This window comes from Danio rerio, chromosome 17 (assembly GCF_049306965.1).
Source record: "Danio rerio strain Tuebingen ecotype United States chromosome 17, GRCz12tu, whole genome shotgun sequence".
Taxonomy (NCBI): domain Eukaryota; kingdom Metazoa; phylum Chordata; class Actinopteri; order Cypriniformes; family Danionidae; genus Danio; species Danio rerio.
The window spans coordinates 6,596,658-6,618,681 of record NC_133192.1 but is presented as its reverse complement, the minus strand read 5'-3'; the positions used below and the strand labels follow the sequence as shown (position 1 = coordinate 6,618,681).

General features: G+C 38.0%; 2 protein-coding genes and 1 long non-coding RNA gene across 6 annotated transcripts in view; 1 reads left to right on the top strand and 2 right to left on the bottom strand.

Moving 5' to 3' along the window:
* Positions 1 to 22,024, bottom strand: part of cdc5l (CDC5 cell division cycle 5-like (S. pombe)) — a 453,211-nt gene that overhangs the window by 22,767 nt on the left and 408,420 nt on the right. The gene's annotated exons all lie outside the window — the stretch shown is intronic.
* The window catches only part of runx2a (RUNX family transcription factor 2a), a 169,350-nt gene that overhangs the window by 34,601 nt on the left and 112,725 nt on the right, over positions 1 to 22,024 (bottom strand). For 2 of the 3 annotated variants that reach the window (XM_068214369.2, NM_212858.2), the window contains 1 exon segment: positions 4,084 to 4,260. The exons of the other annotated variant lie outside the window; for it this stretch is intronic. In XM_068214369.2, the coding sequence (XP_068070470.1) occupies positions 4,084 to 4,260 (177 nt within the window). 3 annotated transcript variants of the gene reach the window in all.
* Positions 1 to 22,024, top strand: part of LOC141378507 (uncharacterized) — a 122,881-nt gene that overhangs the window by 79,510 nt on the left and 21,347 nt on the right. The window contains exon 4 of one of the 2 annotated variants that reach the window (XR_012393209.1): positions 1,273 to 3,557. The exons of the other annotated variant lie outside the window; for it this stretch is intronic. This is a non-coding gene — a long non-coding RNA (uncharacterized lncRNA). Of the gene's footprint in view, positions 1 to 1,272; positions 3,558 to 22,024 lie in introns of those variants that run through there. 2 annotated transcript variants of the gene reach the window in all.

Below are 22,024 nucleotides of genomic sequence, written 5' to 3'. Positions count from 1 at the left end.
TGCCTCTCCATCCATCCACCTATCCATCCATCCATTCATCACTGTATTTTTCTTTCCATCCATCCATTCAACAATCCATCCATCTTACCATCTATCCATCACTGTATTTCCCTTTCCATCCATCCATCCTTCCATCCATCCATCCATCCATCCTTCCATCCATCCATCCATCACTCCATCCATCCCTTTCCATCCATCCATCCATCCATCCATCCATCCATCCATCATTGTATTTGCCTTTCCATCCATCCACCTATCCATTCATCCATCCATCACTGTATTTTTCTTTCCATCCATCCATCCATCCATCCATCCATCCATCCATCCATCCATCCATCATCAATTATATATTTCATTAATTCTATCTATCTATCTATCTATCTATCTATCTATCTATCTATCTATCTATCTATCTATCTATCTATCTATCTATCTATCTATCTATCTGTCTGTCTGTCTGTCTGTCTGTCTGTCTGTCTGTCTGTCTGTCTGTCTGTCTGTCTGTCTGTCTGTCTGTCTGTCTATATTCATCCATCAAGAAAGAGATAAATTTGAAAATATTTTTATTTAATTTTATTACTAAATTAAATTTAAAATTTTATTTGATTTTTAATTACCATAAGATAATGTCACAATGCAAAAAATAAATAAATAATAATAAATACTAATGGTCCTATAAACAGGCTTCATATCATTCAAGTAAAATATAATGTGTTCATTTTATTTATTTATTTAAAATAAAATACAAAAAGCACAAAATATCAACAAAATAGTTCATATATTTTATATAATAAATAATAAATTCAAACCAATACATACATTTATAATGGATATGGTTCTTGTATATTTAAATTAAAGTATTTATACTGCATGCTTTATTGCCATCTTATTATTTTAATGTTAATTCTGCTTAAATAATATAGATAATAGATGTGATTAAAATCACAAAAAATATATAATGGGAATCACCATTGGGAAAAATATAAAGTGCAGTCAACAATTACAAAAAAAAAGTGCATGCACGAGAAAAGAAGGTTCTGTTTACCTGTCATGAAAGAGCAATGCAATATATATATATTTTTTGACTAGACTATATTTTTGACTTTCTTGTGTATCCCCCCAAAACCCCTCTTGATGCACACAAAGATGGTGACCTTCCTTTTTTTAACAATGTGAAGTGCGAGTCTGAGCAGACTAGTATAAAAGGCTGTGGTATGTAAATAGCTTAATCACATTCAGAGCCAAGAACGGTTTCCTGTTTGTTTTCTACAGTATTCTAGTAAACACAGCGTCCGCTCTGACGGGAGAGAGACTGGAAAGCATCCAAGAGAATGGCAAACATTATGCAAACTCCAAAACCGAGCGCATGCGAGAGACATTAAAAAAACACCCCATGCTCCAATGGACGCCAAAAGTGAAGCAGGAACTAATGAAAATATTTGGACAAATGTAATGGAATTAAAGCAACAGTTCACCCAAAAATGAAAATCTGTCATTATTTACTCACTCTCATGTCTTTCCAAACCCATGAGCTGTTATTTTTTCCATGGAACAAAAACAGGGGAATCTTCATTAGTCATTGCCAAAACCCGGTTCGGACGGCTTGAGATGAGATTTGAGAATGGAGAGGAAGATTTAAATTTGCTTTTATTCCTCATTTTAAAAGTATAGGATTTCTGAAGACTCTCGATGTGTAGCATGAAGATTCATCTAAACATCTTTTGGAAGTCGTGAAGTAAATGAATAAACACTTTTGGGTGAACTGTCCCTTTAAGGTGATGTAATCAGCCAATCCCAAACAAAGATAATGCCTTGTTCCAGTAAAACTAGACAAAAGGATTTGGGAATTGGCATGTCTTTCCGTATCTTCTGTTTAAATCTGATGTTCATTCACTGACATTTCCATTTCTTGCATCATGTAGTCTATACTCACTCGCTTGCTTTTATCTCCAGCTAATCAGGCCTTGAATAAACCTACCTGTTTTTTTGAATACAGATGTTTGTGCAATGCACAAAACATGGTGGCTCAGTAATAAAAGTCACGACGGACGAAGGCTGACAGCCTGAAATAGTTGCGTTAAAGGAACATTCCACATTTTTGGGTGGAAAGTAAACTCTTTTTACAGTACAACTCTCTTTTTATTCAACTAAAACAGTTGAGTTTTAACATATTTGAATCCATTTAGCTGATCTCTGGGTCTGGCGGGGACACACTTTTAGCTTAGCTTAGCACAGATCATTAAATTGGATTAGACCATTGGCATCTCGCTTAAAAATGAGCAATGAGTTTTGACAATTTTTTTTAATTTAAAGCTTGACTCTTCTGCAGTTACATCACGTGTAAACACTGACGGAAAATGAAAAAAATGCTATTTTCTAGGTTGATTTGTCTCGGAAATGGCTTGCAAATTATTATTGAATTCTCAAAAATTTAAACAGTCAAGCTTCCCAGCAGGCACACAACATCATAAGATGTTAAAATTAGGATTTAGGTCATGATGTCAGGTGACCAAAATTCAATGTCTAGCCAGCGTCTAAGGACAACGTTATTTTGACGTCCAATAACAACATCAAATTATGTTGAAATTTGGCTTATTTTAGGTTGTGTCGAAAAGTCATCAAAATCTAACGTCTGATAGATGACAAAGTGGTAACGTCCACACAACTTCAAGAAGTAACATGACTGGACGTTGAAATTTGGTTGATTTTAGATTAATTTTAGGTTGGACTTTGGACATTGACGTAGGCCTGATGTTGGGTTTAGGCATCAAGCCGATTTTCATTTCCGAACAAAATCCAACGTCCACGTGACGTTAGGGTACAACGCCAATATGACATCATGTTGATGTTCTGTGCCTGCAGAGTTTAAACAGGAAAATCACCTAAACTCTTTGGTATTTTTTTTTTTTGTGAAATGCTAACGGTCTAATCCGATTCAATGATCTATGCTAAGCTAAAAGTGCACCACCAGACCTGGAGTTCATCTCAAAGGACTCAAAAGTGGTAAAATCAACAGTTTCACTCTTGAGGAGTTGTAAAAAGAGACTATTTTTATAAGGAAAATAAAAACTGGCTGGTGGTTCATTCGGCTGTGGTGACCCCTGATGAATAAAGGGACTAAGCCGAAGGAAAATGAATGAATTAATAACAAGTTGCTATTTTCTAGATTAATATTGGCTAGCGAAATTATCAGAGTAACTTTTTATGGTGATTGTAAAAAGTTAAGCTTTAAAGTTAAGCTTTAAAATGGTAATAGCAAGCTTTAAAAATAGACTGTTTATACGAAAAATGAAAAATAGCTATTTTCTATGCTGATATGGCTAGGAAATGGCTAGCGAAATTATTGAAGTTACTTTTTTGGGTAACTTAGCCAACACTGGTGACCACCTGCTTGCAGAGGGAGCGTACTGTTATTAGCGTACTGATATTAGCACTGCGTAAAATCACTGAAACCTAGAAAATAACTTTTTATTATCGTCTCAGTACACAATGTAACTACAGAATAGTTATACTGTCAACAGGAAAATTATCGAAACTCTCTTTGGTCATTTTGAGCAAGATGCTAACGGTCTAATCCGATTCAATGAACTATGCTAAGCTAAGCTAAAAGTTCAGATGAACGGATTCAGAAATGGTAATAGTAAGCTTTAAAAATAGACAGTATTTATACGAAAAATGAAAAGTAGCTATTTTCTATGCTGATATGGCTAGGAAATGGTTAGCGAAATTATCGAAATTACTTTTTTGGGTAACTTAGCCAACACTGGTGACCACCTGCTTGCAGAGGGAGCGTACCGTTATTAGCGTACTGATATTAGCACTGCATAAAATCACTGAAACCTAGAAAATAGCAGCTTTTTATTTTCCGTCAGTCTTAGTACGCGATGTAACAACAGAATAGTTATACTGTAAATTATCGAAACTCATTGTTCATTTTTAAGCGAGATGCTTATAGTCTAATCCGATTTAATGAACTATGCTAAGCTAAGCTAAGCTTAGCTTATTAAGTTATACAAATGAGCCTATTTTTAAGAAATGTGTAGTGGGCCTTTAAAGGAAAGGAAAATGCCTGAGCCGGTTTACCTGAGATCTGCGTTTGCCCCTGTGGATTGAAGGAGTTCGGCGTGGCGTTGAGAGACGGCCGGGGACTCTGGGTTTGCACAGCGACTCTCATGGTGGTCTGGCGTAAACGCTCTAATTCGCTCAGGCGCTCGGAGAACAGCGGCGGTTTAGGGGGGTCTTCCAGTTTCTGTCTGTGTCCTAACGAACAATATTAGACAGAGATTGCAATTAACACCCCTCCTGCTTGATTCTAATCACTCAGTATTAAAGGGACAGTTCACGCAAAATAAACAAGGACTCTTTTCACATTTCTGGGTTTTCTGGGTTGTGGAGGTCGTCATAGTTGGTTATACTTTAGAGCGCAGTGAATGGGAGAGTGCAACAATGGTCTTATTTGCAGAAATAATAAAAGAAAACTCCACAATGGTGTTATCAAGGAAATAAAAGAATTGTGCGAGACTGATAATGGCAGCCATAAGAGAAAACAATGTCAAATTTACTGTCCTGCTGAGATGATGCAGTTTTTTATAGCCTATAGTTCAGACACCTTGCATAAGCTGTATTTTTTTGTTTATTTATTTTTTGGATTTTGATGCAAAGATGATAAAATACATATGTTAATACATATACAAACTTAAAAAAAAAATGACTCACATGCACACACTCACGCACATACCAGTACCTGACTATTGTTGATGTTTTTGTTTTTTTGTTTTGTTGCTTTGTATTTGTTATCTGTTGATGTTTTCTTGTATTTGTATGATTTTTGCATATTCTAAAAAAAAAAAAAAAAAAAATGACAAGGATTTAAGATTATGATGACTGTGAAAAGGGTCCATAATAGACAGAGACTGCAGTTAAAGGATCACTCCACTTTTTTGATTATAAGCTAATTGTACAGCTCCCCTAGAGGTAAACAATTGAGTTTTACCATTTTTTAATCAATTCAACTGATCTCCGGGTCTGGCAGGAGCACTTTTAGCTTAGCTTAGCATAGTTCATTGAATCAGATTAGACCATTAGCATTTTAAATGACAAAAGAGTTTCAAGGAACTCAAGGAATTTTGCTGCTGTACAATGGCTACAGCAGGCGCAGTGATATTATGCAGCACCTGAAAATAGTCTCCAGTTTGGTAACTTTGAACATGAGCAGCATAGGGTCCCTGTGTAAGCAGTTGGTCACATTGAGTATATTATATGGGTAAGGTCAACATTATTAGCTCCTTTAAGCTATATTTTTTGCGCTAGTCTACAGAACAAACCATCGTTATACGATAACGCCTAATTAACCTAACCTGTCTAGTTAACCTAATTAACCTAGTTAGGCCTTTATATGTCCTTTTAAGCTGTAGAGAAGTGTCTTGAAAAATATCTAGTCAAATATTTTGTACTATCATCATGACAAAGATAAAATAAATAAATTAATAAATCAATCATAACAATAAATGAGTTATTAAAACTAATATGATTAGAAATGTGTTGAAAAAATCCTCTCTCCGTTACACAGAAATTGGTGGAAAAAATAAACTGGGGGCCTAATAATTCAGGAGATTTAATAATTCTGACTTTAACTGTAGTTCCTATGTATCAGCATAGAAAATAGCAACTTTTCATTTTCCATCAGTCTTGAACAATGAATCAATAGAAGTGTCATGCTTTAAACAGGAAAGTGATCTAAAATCTTTGGCCATTTTTGAGTGAGATGCTAATGGTCTAATCTGATTCAATGATCTATGCTAAGCTAAGCGAAACGGGCTCCAGCTAGACCTGGTTGGCCAATTTTCTGGTTCATTGCACCTGCTGCCGCCATGGTATGGCAGCAAAGATGCTTAATTATTACAGCATAATTAGAGTATAGTTACTGGCATATTAGAAAATACCAACTTTTCATTTTCCGTCAGTCTTTAATACAAGATGAAACTACAGAAGTGTCAAGCTTTAAACAGGAAAATTATCAAGACTCCTTGGTCATTTTTGAGCATGATGCTTATGGTCTAATCCAGTGGTTCTCAAACTAAGGTACGTGTACCACTAGTGGTACGCAGGCTTCTTTCTAGTGGTACGCGGAAGAATGAAATATGTCATGTACATGCTATACACATTTCAAAGTTTACCAAAAAGGACGTATATTATATGCCATATATGACATACAGCCTATATTTCTGAGGTAATCTGCCACGATTTTTTAACTTTGCAGACTTGTAGCTGCTTTATTGGGCCTACTACGCTACTGTATTTCAATACTACTCATTTTGGTGGTAGTTGGAGAGACAAATTTTTTCTGAGGTGGTACTTGATGAAAAAAGTTTGAGAACCCCTGGTCTAATCCGATTCAACGATCTACTGTATGCTAAGCTAAAAGTGCTCCAGCCAGACCCGGAGATCGGCTGAATGGATTAAAAAAATGGTAAAACTCAACTGTTACCCTCTAAGGGAGTTGTAAAAAGAGCCTGTTTTAAAAAAAAAAAAAAAAAAAAGGAGAGTGTTTCTTAAATACACCTACTGCTCCATTCTGATCAATCTTCAATCAGTCTTAAAGGGACAGTTCACCCAAAAATATGTTTAACATTCTTGAGAGTCTTAAAAAGGGGTACTTTTTTTTTGCTTTTGCTTTTGCTTTTTTAATGTAGTGAAAAATGGTAATGTAGTATCCTGTATTTTCCATTCGAACAGGAACTTGCACTGCAACTCAGTATGACGTTACAGGGAATGCCCTGAAGCTGAAACGTTTTTTGAGGCCATGTAGTTGTTTTATGTGATGAATAATAACCGATATAACTTGATTATGTCTGTGGAATGATTGGAAGAAAAAAACACAACATGTTTACTGTCATTGTATTTAAAATATACACAAAAATGCAGTATGTAGATTTACGAATTACCCTTACATGGCGTAGTAGTGAATCTCAGTGATTGACAGAACTGTGATTTTTTTTTTTTTTTTTAATGATATCTTTGGGTGACATCATTTTCTCACCGTGTTGTTGCAAACCTGTATTGTTTTGTATTGAGAAACTGAAAAGGTGTTATGGAAAATATTTTCTCAATGCTATTTAAATTGGGAAATGCATAAAAACATCATAGCAGTTAAACCTGCTTATGCTCCATATTTCATGTTGGACAAAATTATGTGTTGTATTTATAGTATGCAGTACACAGCACAAAAGCCATGCAGTATTTAGTATTTACCGACTTTTTATGGTGTTGTTAATTTTATTTCATGAAAAAATGTTGATCCATAAAATACAAAATTGATAAATAATGACAAATAACAATGACAAAGTTTTCATAAACACCTTAAAGTGCCATAAAAATAGTCAACCCAGGCTCATTGTCGAAACGTAGCCCAGCGGACGTTTCTGGAGGCCGCGAAATACGTCCCGGGAGGTACATATTTGTGCAGCACCCTTGCTGTTCTTGCACGAAAGGCTGCCGGAGGCCGCTATCGAGCGACCGTCTGTCCGACAGGCTAAATAACTGCCATCCCAGCCCTCGTCCGACTTTGACCGCCTTTTCGGATTTCGCCACATTCTCGCCCCGTCACAAACTCGTTCGCTTTTATTTTCTGGATTCTGTTGATGCGGCCAAATGCGGCCATACGGTATCTCCGGCCACGTAAATCACGAGTAATGTTTTTTTACTAAGCGGAAATTCAAACCGTTTCCCTGATGACGTTTGACTGTTGCCAAATCAGTGAAATAAACGACTGAATTATCAAATAATACCTGCCGTGAGTATAACCGCATTCACCATCGGGAGGCGCTATAATCACTCTTTTATAGAGAATTTTGCTTTTACCATCCAAAATAAATAAAGTTATTCAACATGTGCGTCCGATCGCCCCGCCCCTTCCGCTACGTAAGCAAACCTGCGGTCGTTGAGTGCGTGAAGTGTCCATCATTACACACTTCGTTTTAGCGGCTGAATGAGTGCATCATCCGGGTAATTAAAGTGCACTTATTATTTTGAGAGTTTTCAATGTGAACACACTACTTACACTATTTATACTACAAAATGGCGTAAAATAGTGCATAAGTATGCGATTTGGGACGCAGCTACGGACTCCAGAAACGTCCATGGGGCTACGTTTTCAGAATGAGCTTGGGTTGAAAATAGTTCATGCTGCATATTTCAAATCATTTTAAGTTGTAATTTTGTGTGATAAACTGATGCAAAAAAAGACTCCAACTTATATCTTAAACACACTTGCAAAATTGCACAATATGGTCTTTAAATGCACTTGTATGGTGTTTCTCTGATTTTTCTGTGGTTTTTGGTAAATGAAAAGACAAAAAAATCTTAGTGTAGATTGCCTCAGAGATCATAAAATTACATTAGGGGGATTAATAGGTGACAGATCTGTATTTTTTGAGTGAACTACACTCTTTAAGGAGTAGTCTGCGTAAAAACAAACAATGTTAATGCTGTTGTTTTCAATATATTGAATGCAAATTGGGAATGTAGCTTAAAAACACCCTGAAAGTACTGTAAATTACACACATACAAAGTATTGTTTCAGAACACAGCCAATAGAGATTAAAAGTAAAATTTCCTCTGTGTTTTTAAGGTATTCATGATCATTCCTGGTCAATGTTTATGGAAAAAAACAGTTTGTAAATGTCCTAGAATGTTATTAAGGTGAATAACTGATGGCAGAACTGTAATTTTTGTCTTGAAAGAGAATGAGGATGTATTTTGCTTAGAAAAAAACCCACTATATTTCTTTTTATTTATGCTTTATGTTTTAAGTTTTTGGAAGTTATATGATGTATTTCCGTAATGCAACATGCAAACAAGCCTAAAGCTCCAATAACAAGTATATTTCTAGACCCAAATCTATCAAAACACTTCCAATTAATAACAACTGTCATATGGAGGCTTTTTTTACTGTACTTTGTGGTGTTTTGTTCATTTTTGGCTAATGTTTACTCTCACTTGAAGGAAAAAGAGCCATTTTCAGGTTTGCCAAAACATCATGAAATGACAATAGGGTGAAATTTACATTCTATATTTAAAGTCTTGGTTCTATATTTGAAGCGATATCACAGTTTTGTGTAAGAAACATATGCTAACGCTATTTCAGAGCTCAAATTACAACTTTTTTCATTGCTTTGATTACAATAGTATGGCTTCGTATGTCGTATGGACTATTTTCAGGGTACTTTTATGGTGCTTTTGTTATATCTGGTCAAAGTTTGCATTTATTTTAAGCAGAAGATCAATTTGTGGGTCTCAATATGACATTTGCCAATGACATTTTTTTTGAGTGAAGTAAACTCTTAAAAGGACATTCAAATAATGAACGTTCACTTTAATGTTGGTTTGACAACTGTTTTATGAGAGGAAGTATTAATTAAATGTATGTTCACTCATTATTTTTTAAGTGGAAGTGATATTTGAGATATACAATTGAAGGCAAACTTAAAACTATAATCTGTTTTTTTCCAAAAATTACACTGTAAAAATGTACTGTAAAATTTACAGTAACATACTGGGAATTCTGGCAGTCAGTAAGATTGTAAAATTACGAGCACACTGTAAAATAAATAACTACAACTGTGCTGTATTTCTAAATTAAAATTGTAATTATTAGTTTACAGTGCGCTTGTAAATTTAAAGTCTTACTGAAAGACAAAATTACCGGTAAGTTACTGTAAATTTTACAGTTAATTGTAATTAAATTACAGTGCACTTATAAGTTTTCTCTTATTGGCAACTAAAATTGCTAGTAAGTTACTGTAAATGTTACAGTAAATTGTGATTATTAATTTACAGTGCGCTTGTATATTTGTATTCTTAACCAAAATTGCTAGTAAGTTAATGTAACCTTATAATATACAGTGGTATTGTAAATTTAAAGTCTTACAGCAAGCCAAAATTGCTAGTAAGTTACTGTAAATTGTACAGTAAATTGTAATTATTTATTCACAGTGCACTTGCAAATTGAGCCTTTCTGACAACCAAAATTTCCAGTTATTGTACATTTTACAGTAAATTGCAATTATTTATTTACAGTCTGCTTGTAAATTTGCAGTCTTACTGGTAGCCAAATTGCTAATTTTACAGTACATTTTTAAGTGTAATGTATGACTCAAGAAGAGTCAAAAATATGATATTCCTATATCATAGCACATTTATAAAAATGTTCTAGACAAGTTAAAATATTGCTTTGGTTTTTACACTAAAATTGTAATTATTAGTTTACAGTGCGCTTGTAAATTTAAAGTCCTACTGAAAAACAAAAATGACCACTTACTATAAATTTTACAGGTAATTGTAATTAATTTACAGTGTGCTTGTAAATTTGGCAACCAAAATTCCCAGACTTTACTGTACATTTTACTGTAAAATTTTAATTATTAAATTACAGTCCGCTTGTACATTTACAGTTTACCGGCAGCGGAAATTTGCCAATTACTGTAAATCTAACAGTAAACTATAATTATTTACAGCATGCTTGTAACTTTCGTCTTACTGGCAACTAAAATTGCTATTAAATTACTGTTAAATTAACAGTAAATTGTAATTATTTATTCAGAGTGCTCTTGTAAATTTACAGACTTACTTGCAACCAAAATTGCCAATAAGTTACTGTAAATTGTACAGTAAATTGTAATTACTTATTAACTTATGATTAAATTTGCAAGTACTGTCTATCTGGCAACAAAAATTGGTAGTTATTGTACATTTTAAAGTACATTGTAATTAAACTTACAGCGCACTTGTAAATTTACAGTCTTTTTGGCAAACAAAATTGCCAGTAAGTTGCTGTAAATGTTACAGTAAGTTGTAATAATTTATTTTCAGTGGACTTGTAAATTGCCAGTGCAACCAAGATGCCTGTAAGTTGCTGTAGTTGTTACAGTAAATTGTAATCATTTACAGAGCGCTTGTAAATTCAGTCTTTCTGGAAACCAAATTTGCCAGTTACTGTAAATTTTACAGTACGTTGTAATTATATACTTTCAGTGGGCTTGTAAATTTACAGTCTTATTGATAACCAAAATTGCTAATTTTACAGTACAGTGTGCTGGTAAATTTTGTCTTACTGGCATCCAAAATTTCCAGAAATTACTGTAAATTTTACAGTCTTATTGGCAACCAAAATTGCCTGTAAGTTACTAAAAAAAGGAAAAAAAAATATATATATATTGCTCTGTTTTCCAAAATAATAAGTCAAAATTAAGTGAGTTTGTCTTTAAAAACAAACAAAATAATCTGCCAGTGGGATTAGAAAAAATAATGTTGCTTTCTGTTTAAAATGTGATGCATTTATTTACCCCACAGGAAGATTATTTAACTTGTTTTAAGGAAAAACTGACTTAATTTCAACTTATTATTTCTATCTGTCTAGAAAATACTTCTTGATTTATGAATTTCTAGATATTTGGAATAGAAACAAGGCTAAGTAATGCTAAGTTTTTTCAGTGAAATGACATAAGAGTACACAAGCGATGACAAAAATTCATCTACTTCTGTAAAATGTCCAACCATTAAACCTCATTATTCCCCAAACAAACACAGCAACGCGAATGCTCAGATCAGTATGTGGGTCAGATGCATCAGTAATCTCTCAATCTCTAATCGCACAGATCTCAGTTTTCACAATAGCGAGCAGCACACAAAAGGAGGGGAAGTAAATCGACTTTCTACCTGCCCGCGCATGCTGTCGGTTTTTTTTTTTACACCATGGCGTCGATCCAAAAGAATTCACAGTCAAATTACACAACTGCTTTATTTCCCTATTATTCCTAGCATGCTTGAAACTATGCCTGTGAGTCACGACAAAAGCATGAGCCGACAATGTTTATTCATTCATTTCCCATAAAAGAGGACAGACTCAATCCTCTATCCTGCAATAAAGAGCACGAGTCACGCCACGTCCACTCTCCGAAAAAAACACATCACAAATGAACCACCTTTTCCAGACGTTTTCTGATACGTTTTTATTGCGGCGGTAATGTTGTGTCAATACTTGAGAAGAATATGTGTTAAAGAGGAACTTTTTTTCATCCTTGTCTGTCTAGTCTCGGTTGTTTTGTGCTGAATGGCAGTAAAGTAAATATCACACAGAAGAAAAGAGAAACTCCTGCAAAAAGCTTGGCTGCTCTCCAATGGGTTCGAGCCAGAGTTTCTTTCAATCTCGCAAAACCTGATTGTGCTCTGGAGTTCGGTTGAGCAAACACAGCTCCTCGTTCAGGACCGAATGTCGAGCACTTTGAGTCTTTAATTCCCTTAAAGGGGACCTATTATGCAAAATAACTTTTATAAGGGGTAACCAATGTGTATTGTTTGAATGAACTGTCCTTTCATTATGTTTGGGGCTCTTTTTACCCCATTGACTTCCATAAAGATGACTTTTTTTTTTATTGAAAAGCCTTGGCGCCCTATAATCATGCATTCTTGATTGTTGGTGGCTTTTCCTGTTGGGAAGAGGTACAATTTGTCATTTTTACTGTTGATTATCAGTTGGCAGCATTGACTCTTTAGATAGGCCTGTGCAACAAAAAGGTTCTGTCTTTTATATGGAGTTCTTTGAAGTAGAGATCTGCGCGGGACTAAATTTTGAATCCCGCTCCCGCCCGCACCCGCTAGGTTTTAGCCCGAATGCGACCGCTCCCGCTTATATTAAGAATTTATTGTCCCGCTGCCCGACCCGCCCCGTTTTCTGCCCGCCGCGCCCGATCCAGCTAAAGAGCGGGGGAGAACAAAACCGAAAATCCCCCAGCTATACAGTCCAGACAGCCAAGCTGTCTGTATAAACACACATAGACAAATTTCTCTCTCTCTCGCGCGAGCACTAACACACACACAAGCACCAAGCAGACACACAGGCGTTTGCTGTTATATCAACTCAAAGGCTTGTAATACCATGTATCAAGTATTAATGTAATACCAAAAAGGTTTTATATCAAGGTATATAAATACTGAGTCGCGCCAGCTCCCGGCCGCGGCGCACATTACTCTCGGGCCGATTCCGGCGCGAATGCGGCAGCGTTGGCTCGCTTACGGCCGCCGCATCTGGCCCGATTGATTCAAGCCGGAGTCGGGCAGGGAGTCCACAAGCATCCGGAGTCCGGCAGCCGGAGCCGGGCTGAGTGGTAAGTCTCCGGCAGGCGAGAATCTAGCCGGAACTGGCCCGAGTGTATTTTGCTATCTGGGAAAGCTCTCTCTCTCTCTCTCTCTCTCTCTAATTCACGTGCGCGCACACTAACATACACACACACAAGCACCAAGCACACACACAGGCAAAGCTCGCTCTCGCTCTCGCTCTCTCTCTCTCTCTCATTCGCATAGCAATATCTGCGATATTGCTAGACAGCCCGCTCCCGTCCCAAATTAAACCCGTTACCGACCACTCCCGCGATTTATTCGGAAGTTTATTCCCGCGCCGCAGAAATCTAGTCGGGTCCTGCGGCGCCCGCGGGACAGCCGCGGGAATGCAGACCTCTACTTTGAAGTAAAACAGCAGATTATAGTGTGTGTGCAGAAGTACAGTTACTATGTTTACTATGTTCTGAGAGCTGAGCTGCTTATTTTGATTTTCTCAAACATATCAATGTAACTGGCAAAAGTCTCTCTTACACTCTTATAAAGTGCTGTAACTGATGATCAACAATAAAAATGACACGTTTTACCTCTTCCCAACAGGAAAAACCACCAACAATCAAAAATGCATGATTATATGGTGTCGAGGCTTTGCAATCAACAAATGTGATTATAATGGAAGTCAATAGGGTAAAAACAGCCCCCAACAAAATGAAAGGGTTATCAATTTGCAGAGTGTATTGTTGGGTTTTTGAAAAATGTTAAAGTATTTTCCCTAAATATGTGTCAAAATAAGATTTGTCACTAAATATTTTTCCATTTTCGATCCCTTCATCAATCCCTTCATCAATCAATCAATCAATCAATCAATCAATTAGTCAGTCGATCAAGCAATTAAATAGTCAGTGGATCAATCAGTCAGTCAGTCCATCCATTCATGTAGTCCAGTCCATCCATCCAAATTATGTAGTCCATTCCATCCATCCATCCGTTCATTCATGTAGTTCATACTATCCCTCCATCCCATCTGTCAATCCAGTTTATCTATCCAATTTATTTAGTCCATTCCATCACCTCCAATCAATCCATTTATCAGTCCATCCCATCCATCTCAGTCAGTTCACAATGTTCATTCATTTATTCATCTCTTCATCCAATCTGTCCATCCATCCATCCATCCAATCATCTATACACCCAACCGTCCATCCGTCTATCCATCCATGCATCCGTCAATCCATCTGTCAATCCTTCCATCGATCCATTCATCTAATCGACCATCCACCCAACCATCCATCCATCTACCCATCTATCCGTCAATCCATCTGTCCATCCATCCATCCATCCACCCAACTGTCCATACATCCGTCCATCAATTCATCCATCCATCCATTCATCCATCCATCCATCCGTCCATCCACCCAACTGTCCATCCATACATCCATACATCCATCCATCCGTCCGTCCGTCCATTTATCCATCCAACCATCCACCAATCTGTCCATTCATTCATCCATCCAACGGTCCATCCACCCATCCATCCATCCATCTACCCAACCATCTGTTCATCCATCCATCTACCCAACCATCCGTCTGTCCATTCATCCATCCATCCGTCCATCTGCCCATCCATTTATCCATCCAACCGTTCACCAATCCGTCCATTCATTCATCCATCCAACGGTCCACCCATCCATCCATCCATCCAACCATCTGTTCATCCATCCATCTACCCAACCATCCGTCTGTCCATTCATCCATCCATCCATCCGTCCATCTGCCCATCCATTTATCCATCCAACCGTTCACCAATCTGTCCATTCATTCATCCATCCAACGGTCCATCCATCCATCCACCCAACCATCTGTTCATCCATCCATCTACCCAACCATCCGTCTGTCCATTCATCCATCCATCCATCCATCCGTCTGTCCGTCAATTGTACAATTCAGAAATAACACATTTACAATGTGTAAAGTGTACATCAACAAGCCGTAATTATTAATGTACAGTCCACAAATATACAATACACTCTCACAATTCTTTTTCACAGCATTGCAAGTTTCTAAGTTTCTAACATTGGAGATACAGTCACATTTATCAAAAAAAAAAGTCAGATTTGTGAAAAATATGCAGGTAAATATTATTTTTATTCTGTGGTGGGAACAAACACTAACATAAATTAAAGTAATGTGCTAAAGAAATGCCAATATAAAACAACATAACATAAACTCTTTTGCTCAGGTAAAACAACTGATCTTATTAATATTTATTTTTGAGATGGAAAATATTCATGATGTAACGTGTGATCACAAACTCTGGCTCATAGAAAACTCTGGAGGGGAATCGTACAGTTTCCAGTCATAATGTTTCCACTTTTAGCAGACATTTCTATCCTGAACAACTTACAGAAAGTGTCTCTCTCTTTTTTCTTTTACAGTTACATGACTTTAGTTTATGACTAACACTGGAGAAAAAAAATTTCTTATCTTTTATTTTATATTTGGATGAAAAATATTTGAAATCATTATGAGATTTTTGACTTTTTATTACAGACTTTTAACTGACAGTTTGGTAATAATTCATGCACACCATCATTTAGATTTGTCACATTTACCATTCACTTTTATCCTGAGTAAATCTCATCCATATCATTGTCATTCGTGTCTATGAACACGTTCTGGAGAGGACAAAGCAAATGACTATAGGATTTAAAGTTCTGAGACGAACTTTCCAGGGATGTGGATGATTCAGCTGAAAGGAGAGGAAAATCCCCAACGCTCATGTCCTGTGAGACATGCAGAGTGCTCTTATGTTTACGCCAGCGCCAAAAACATCTCTCAACAGTACAGCTCAAATATTCAAATGGACACCACTCCAATAAAGTGAAAAGATCCTGTTACGGCAAAGAAATCCACAATATTAGATTTAAAGCCGAGGAACAAAACTTTGCCTTGGTGAAGAAAAAAGAAAGTAGCCTGCTAGTCTCTTCAGGACAGAAAAAACTTGCCTGGCATTACTCGGTTTTTGTGTTTGGAGGAGTTTCAGAAGAGCTTATTAAACTATACTACATCATGTACTATTATATTAGAAAAATCCCTATTAAGGCTGCGTTGATAAGAAATACAGCAATAATCAAAATTGAAAGTAACTCTTTTTTTATTTTAATATATTTTGAAATGCGATTTAGGGCGACGCAGTGGCGGAGTGGGTAGCACTTTCGCCCCACAGCAATAAGGTCCGGGTGCTCCGGTTTTCCCCACAGACATGCGATACAGGTGAATTGGGTAGGCTAAATTGTCCGTAGTGTGTGTGTGGGTGAATGTGTGTGTGTGGATGTTTCCCAGAGATGGGTTGCGGCTGGAAGGGCATCCGCTGCGTAAAAACTTGCTGGATAAGTTGGCGGTTCATTCCGCTGTGGCGACCCCAGATAAATAAAGGGACTAAGCCGACAAGAAAATGAATGAATGAATGAATGAATAAAATGCGATTTAGGGTGGCACAGTGGCTCAGTGGTTAGCACTGTCACCTCACAGCAAAAAGGTTGCTGGTTTGAGTCCCGGCTGGGCCAGTTGGCATTTCTGTGTGGAGTTTGCATGTTTTCCCAATGTTGGCATGGGTTTCCTCCGGGTGCTCCAGTTTCCCCCACTGTCCAAACACATGCGCAATAGGTGAATTGAATAAACTAATTTGGTCGTAGTGTATAAGTGTGTGTGTGCGAATGTGAGTGTATGGGTGTTTCCCAGTACTAGGTTGTTGCCTACTTTATTTAAAAAAGTGAGTAAACTATTTTTAAGTGAATAAACTGTGTGGGGCGGCGTGGTGGCCCAGTGGTAAGCTTTGTTGCCTCACAGCAAGAAGGTTGCTGGTTCGAGTCCCGACTCCCACAGTCCAAAGACATGTGCTATAGGGGAATTGGATGAACTAAATTGGACAGTTTGTGTGTGAATGAGTGTGTATGGGTGTTTCCCTGTACTGGGTTGTGGCTGGAAGGACAGCGTCTGTGTAAAACATATGCTGGAATAGTTGGTGGTTCATTCCACTGTGTTGAGACCTCTGCAATTAAAAAGTGAATGAATGAACTACACTCTCAGGACACTTTATTAGGTAGTACCGGGTTGGACCCCCTTTTGCCTTCAGAACTGCCTTAAACCTTCATGGCATCGATTCAACAAGATACCGGAAATATTCCTCAGTGATTTTGCTCCATATTGACATGATAGCATCAAGCAGTTGCTGCAGATTCGTCGGCTGCACATGCATGATGAGAATCTTCCAGTCCACCACATCCCAAAGGTGCTCTAATGGATTGAGATCTGGTGACTGTGGAGGCCATTTGAGTACAGTGAACTCATTGTCATGTTCAAGAAACCAGTCTGAGATGATTCACGCTTTATGACATGGTGCATTATCCTGCTGGAAGTAGCCATCAGTAGATGGGTACACTGAGGTCATAAAGGGATGGACATGGTCAGCAACAATACTCAGGTAGGCTGTGGCGTTGACACAATGCTCAATTGATACTAATGGGCCCAAAGTGTGCCAAGAAAATATCCCCCACACCATTACACCCCCAACACCAGCTTAAACAAAAAATACAAGGCAGGATGGATCCATGCTGTTGACGCCAAATTCTGACCCTACCATCCAAATGTCGCCACGGAAATGGAAACTCATCAGACCAGGCGACGTTTCTCCAATCTTCTGTTGTCCAATTTTGGTGAGCATGTGCTAATTGTAGCCTCAGTTTCCTGTTCTTAGCTGTCAGGAGTGGCACCCGGTGTGGTCTTCTGCTGCTGTAGCCCATCCTCCTCAAGGTTAGACGTGTTGTATGTTCAGAGATGCTCTTCTGCAGACCTCAGTTGTAACGAGTGCTTATTTGAGGAACTGTTGCCTTTCTATCAGCTGGAACCAGTCTGGCCATTCTCCTCTGACCTCTGGCATCAACAAGGCATTTGCGCCCACAGAACTGCCGCTCACTGGATATTTTCTCTTTTTCTGACTATTCTCTGTAAACCCTAGAGATAGTTGTGTGTGAAAATCTCTGTAGATCAGATTGTGGAAACTAATACTCCTCCCACTTGCCAAATTTAAAAGAATCTTTTTTTATTGTATTAACGTTGGCAAAATCAAATCTATCATTTATAAACACAAGTATTAATTTATCTGAAGACTGGAGCAATGACGCTGCTAAAACATCTTTAAAACCACAGGAATGAATTAATAAATGAAATGATAGACTACTTTTGAACAGGGTTTTTTATAATGCAATAACATTTCACAACTTTACAATGTAGGGCAACGCGGTGGCGCAGTAGGTAGTGCTGTCGCCTCACAGCAAAAAGGACACTGGGTTTGAGCCTCGGTTGGGTCAGTTGACATTTCTGTGTGGAGTTTGTATGTTCTCTCTGCGTTTCCGAGGGTTTCCTCCGGGTGCTCCGGTTTCCCCTACAAGTCCAATGACATGGGGTAAGGGTGAATTGGGTAGGGTAAATTTTCTATAGTGTATGCAGGCCCGGATTGGCTAATCGGGAGGACCGGGAGAATTCCCGGTGGGGAGGTCCGTTTTTTGACCGCGAGGGCCGGTGTCCCTAGCTTCTTGCACTCTCAGCAGTCACACTTTTTTTTTTTCATTTTTTAATTTATTTGACCATAGTCTTACTCTTTTTATTTATTATTTTGCCGCAGCTCCGCGCTTTTTATTTATTTTCTCGCAGCCCCGTGAGCAAAATGCAGCCCGCAGGTTAATGATGACGTAACTATTATTCGTCCTCAAACAGCGGCACCTTAGTGAATATAAGAATTTGAATAATTAATATTATTGAATATTAAACCTGCTCAATGAAAATCAGATGATTCACTACATTAATAAATCTGACATAAATTGATCAGTAATCTAGGAAGGGGAGAAAAAGATTAAGGGTGCTTTCACACCAGTGAATCGATTCAGTTGTTCCGAAACAGAGATTACAATTGTTACATTGTTGCTCTTTGCTCTTGGAGCGGTTCGCTTTCACACTGCAAAGTTTCTAATCGGACCAAAAGAGCTAAAACAAGTCACGTGTGAGTAAACTCTCCTCACTTTGGTCAGGGTGTCAGGGTTTATTTTGCAGCGTCCCGCTCAGCTGTCAGGAGAGGTGGTGGTTTGGTGGTGTTTGACAGGGTGCGCGCGATGTGTCTGAGGAGAGATGCGGTGGGGAGGGGTGAGAAGGGTGCGCGACGATGCCTATTTAAGGACCGGGAGGGAGACGCGAGATTACCGGGAGATCATCACTCGTTTGCGGGCATCCGGAGACTCGCAAAACTTCCCGCCATAATCATTATTCTCTCGGATCGCTTTCTCACTGTAATCGAACCGCTCCAGGGTTCGTTTCAATCGAGCCGAGACCACCTCGTTCAAGCGATCTCGGAGCGATTACTTTGGCGGGAAACAGAGCGCGATTGCCCTGTTCACATATGCCAAATGAACCGCGCTAACTGGGCAATCGAGACACGTTCCGAAACAAAAGTGTAGGTGTGAAAGCACCCTAAGTCGTCAATAGACATATTTCTTACAATAGCGCCATTGTGGTTCAGTGGTCAGCACGTTGCGTTTCAACACTGCAGGACCCGAGTTCAATCCTTACCTATCTAATTTATTTATTTTTATTTTTATTGTTAAGACATATAATACTGTTTGGGTTGTTGAACATTTCAACTTATAAGGCAGCTGTTTTCTTGAAAAATACGTGATTGTGTCATTTTAAACTGAATTCGAAATGACGTTATTTTAATATAGTCAGTCGTAAACTGAGGTGGGCTGGTCTAAGGCTTGAAACTCCAGGGCTGAAAAGGAGTCCCACTCCGGCCCTGAGTGTATGTGTGTGAATGAGAATGTATGGGTGTTTCCCAGTGATGGGTTGCAGCTAGATGGGCATCCTCTGAGTAAAAGGTTCATTCCGCTGTGGCAACCCCAGATTAATAACGAGACTAAACCGAAAAGAAAATGAATGTATGAATGAATTTTCTAATATGTACTGTATTCTTGATTAAATAAATGCAGCTTGGTGAGCAGGATAAGCTTATTTTAAAACATTTAAAAATCGCACTGACTCCAAACTTTTGACCGATAGTATATATATATATTTATATTACAGCACAATATCAGCAATGATGAAATAAAATCCATGTTTTTGTGGTCATGATCATATAATTTTTTTCATTAAATCATCAACTATGAAAAAAAATTCTTCATATTTTTGTGGAAACTGATACTCCTCCTTCCTCCCCAAATTTAAAAGAACATTTTTATTGTTGCAATATAATAAATGGCTAAATGAAATGTATCATTTATAAACACAAGTATTAATTTCCCCCAAAGCAGTCCTGATACTCAATGTTATCTTTAAACCCTCCAAAGAAAAGCTGTTTTCTGTGTGTATCCTTGCCTAATGACGGTAAATAATCCGGGGTGTATAAACACAGCCCGTCCTCATATCTGGGCAAAACCTCCGCCTGCATGTTAAATTGCCATCTGATAGTGCCGTGACCCGCAATAACACCCCGCGCTCTTTAAACACCAGCACGCTTTCAACATCAAATATCAGCCGGAGCCGTCAGAAGCGCATCAATCACGCGCAGGAATAAAACGCATGGAGGAAGAAAGGGAAAACATACATCCGTCTAGATTTCGTTTCTTTAATTGCCGTGCCGCGACTCTCTCTGAAGAGTCAAACAATGGATTATTTCACATGGCAGCTCCTAGCGAAATTAGCGAAGGGAGGTTTTTAAGGACAGGACGAGGCCGAACGCCCTGCTTTAGAAGTTAAAGGAAAAAGAGGGGAGAGAAATGGAGAAAGCTGACGGCAGCCAAGCAGAACTGGAGCGCTGCCAGTCGCTTGTGTGGTCCGTGTGTTTCAGGCTTCAGGAAGTGAACTACGCCAGGAAAAGGGGGCACACATGCTACTAGAGCTTTATAAATCGATGGGACGACTGCAACAATCAGACACCACACAACTGTACAGCTCCAACAAGCAAAACGCTTATTTCTCGGCTGATTTTTTTGTTGGTTTGGGGGGTGAGTTGTTGGCAGATTGACAAGACTTTGGTGTAATTGGGAGTAGAAATGAAGTCAGAATTGTTAGCCCCCCTATATATATAGTTTTCCTTTATTTTTTGTTGATTATTTTCAACACATTTCGAATCATAATAGTTTTAGTGACTCATTTCTAATAACTAATTTATTTTATGCTATGATGACAGCACATAATATTTGACTAGATATTTTTCAGCTTAGTGACATTTAAAGGCTTAACTAGGTTAGGGTAAGTTAGGGCAATGGATCTCAAAGTGGGGGTCGGGACCCCCCGAGGGGTCGCGGGACAATGAAGGGTGGTCGCCTGGTGATTTCCAAAAATCTAATTATTTTTATTAAACCATAAGAATTACCATATTTTATCCATAACCTACTGAAGAGAAAAAAGTAGTCGTTTATACCATATATAGTTACTATAGTAGCTTATAGTTACTACTTCTATTGGATTGCAACCCCTGGGGTAATTACATTGTATTAAAGACACAGCAATAGCGTCAGATGCAGCAGATTTCATAACACCTGGTTAAACTTTGTGGCCCATTTACAGCTCTCATACATTAAAAAAATTAAAAGAAGAACTTGGGTCCATTGGTGTGTGTGTGCCATTGCATGCAAGGTTTCTGTATTTATAACCACCTCAGAGGATATTGGGGGTCGCGAGGCATTGTCATTTTGGGGGTCGCGGCCTGAATAGTTTGGGAACCCCTGAGTTAGGGTAATTAGATAAGCAAAAATAAATATTGTTTAGGGGGGCTAATAATATTGACCACAGCTTTTATTCTAGCCAAAATAAAAGAAACAAAAATTTCTCCAGAAGAAATAAATATTATAGGAAATACTGT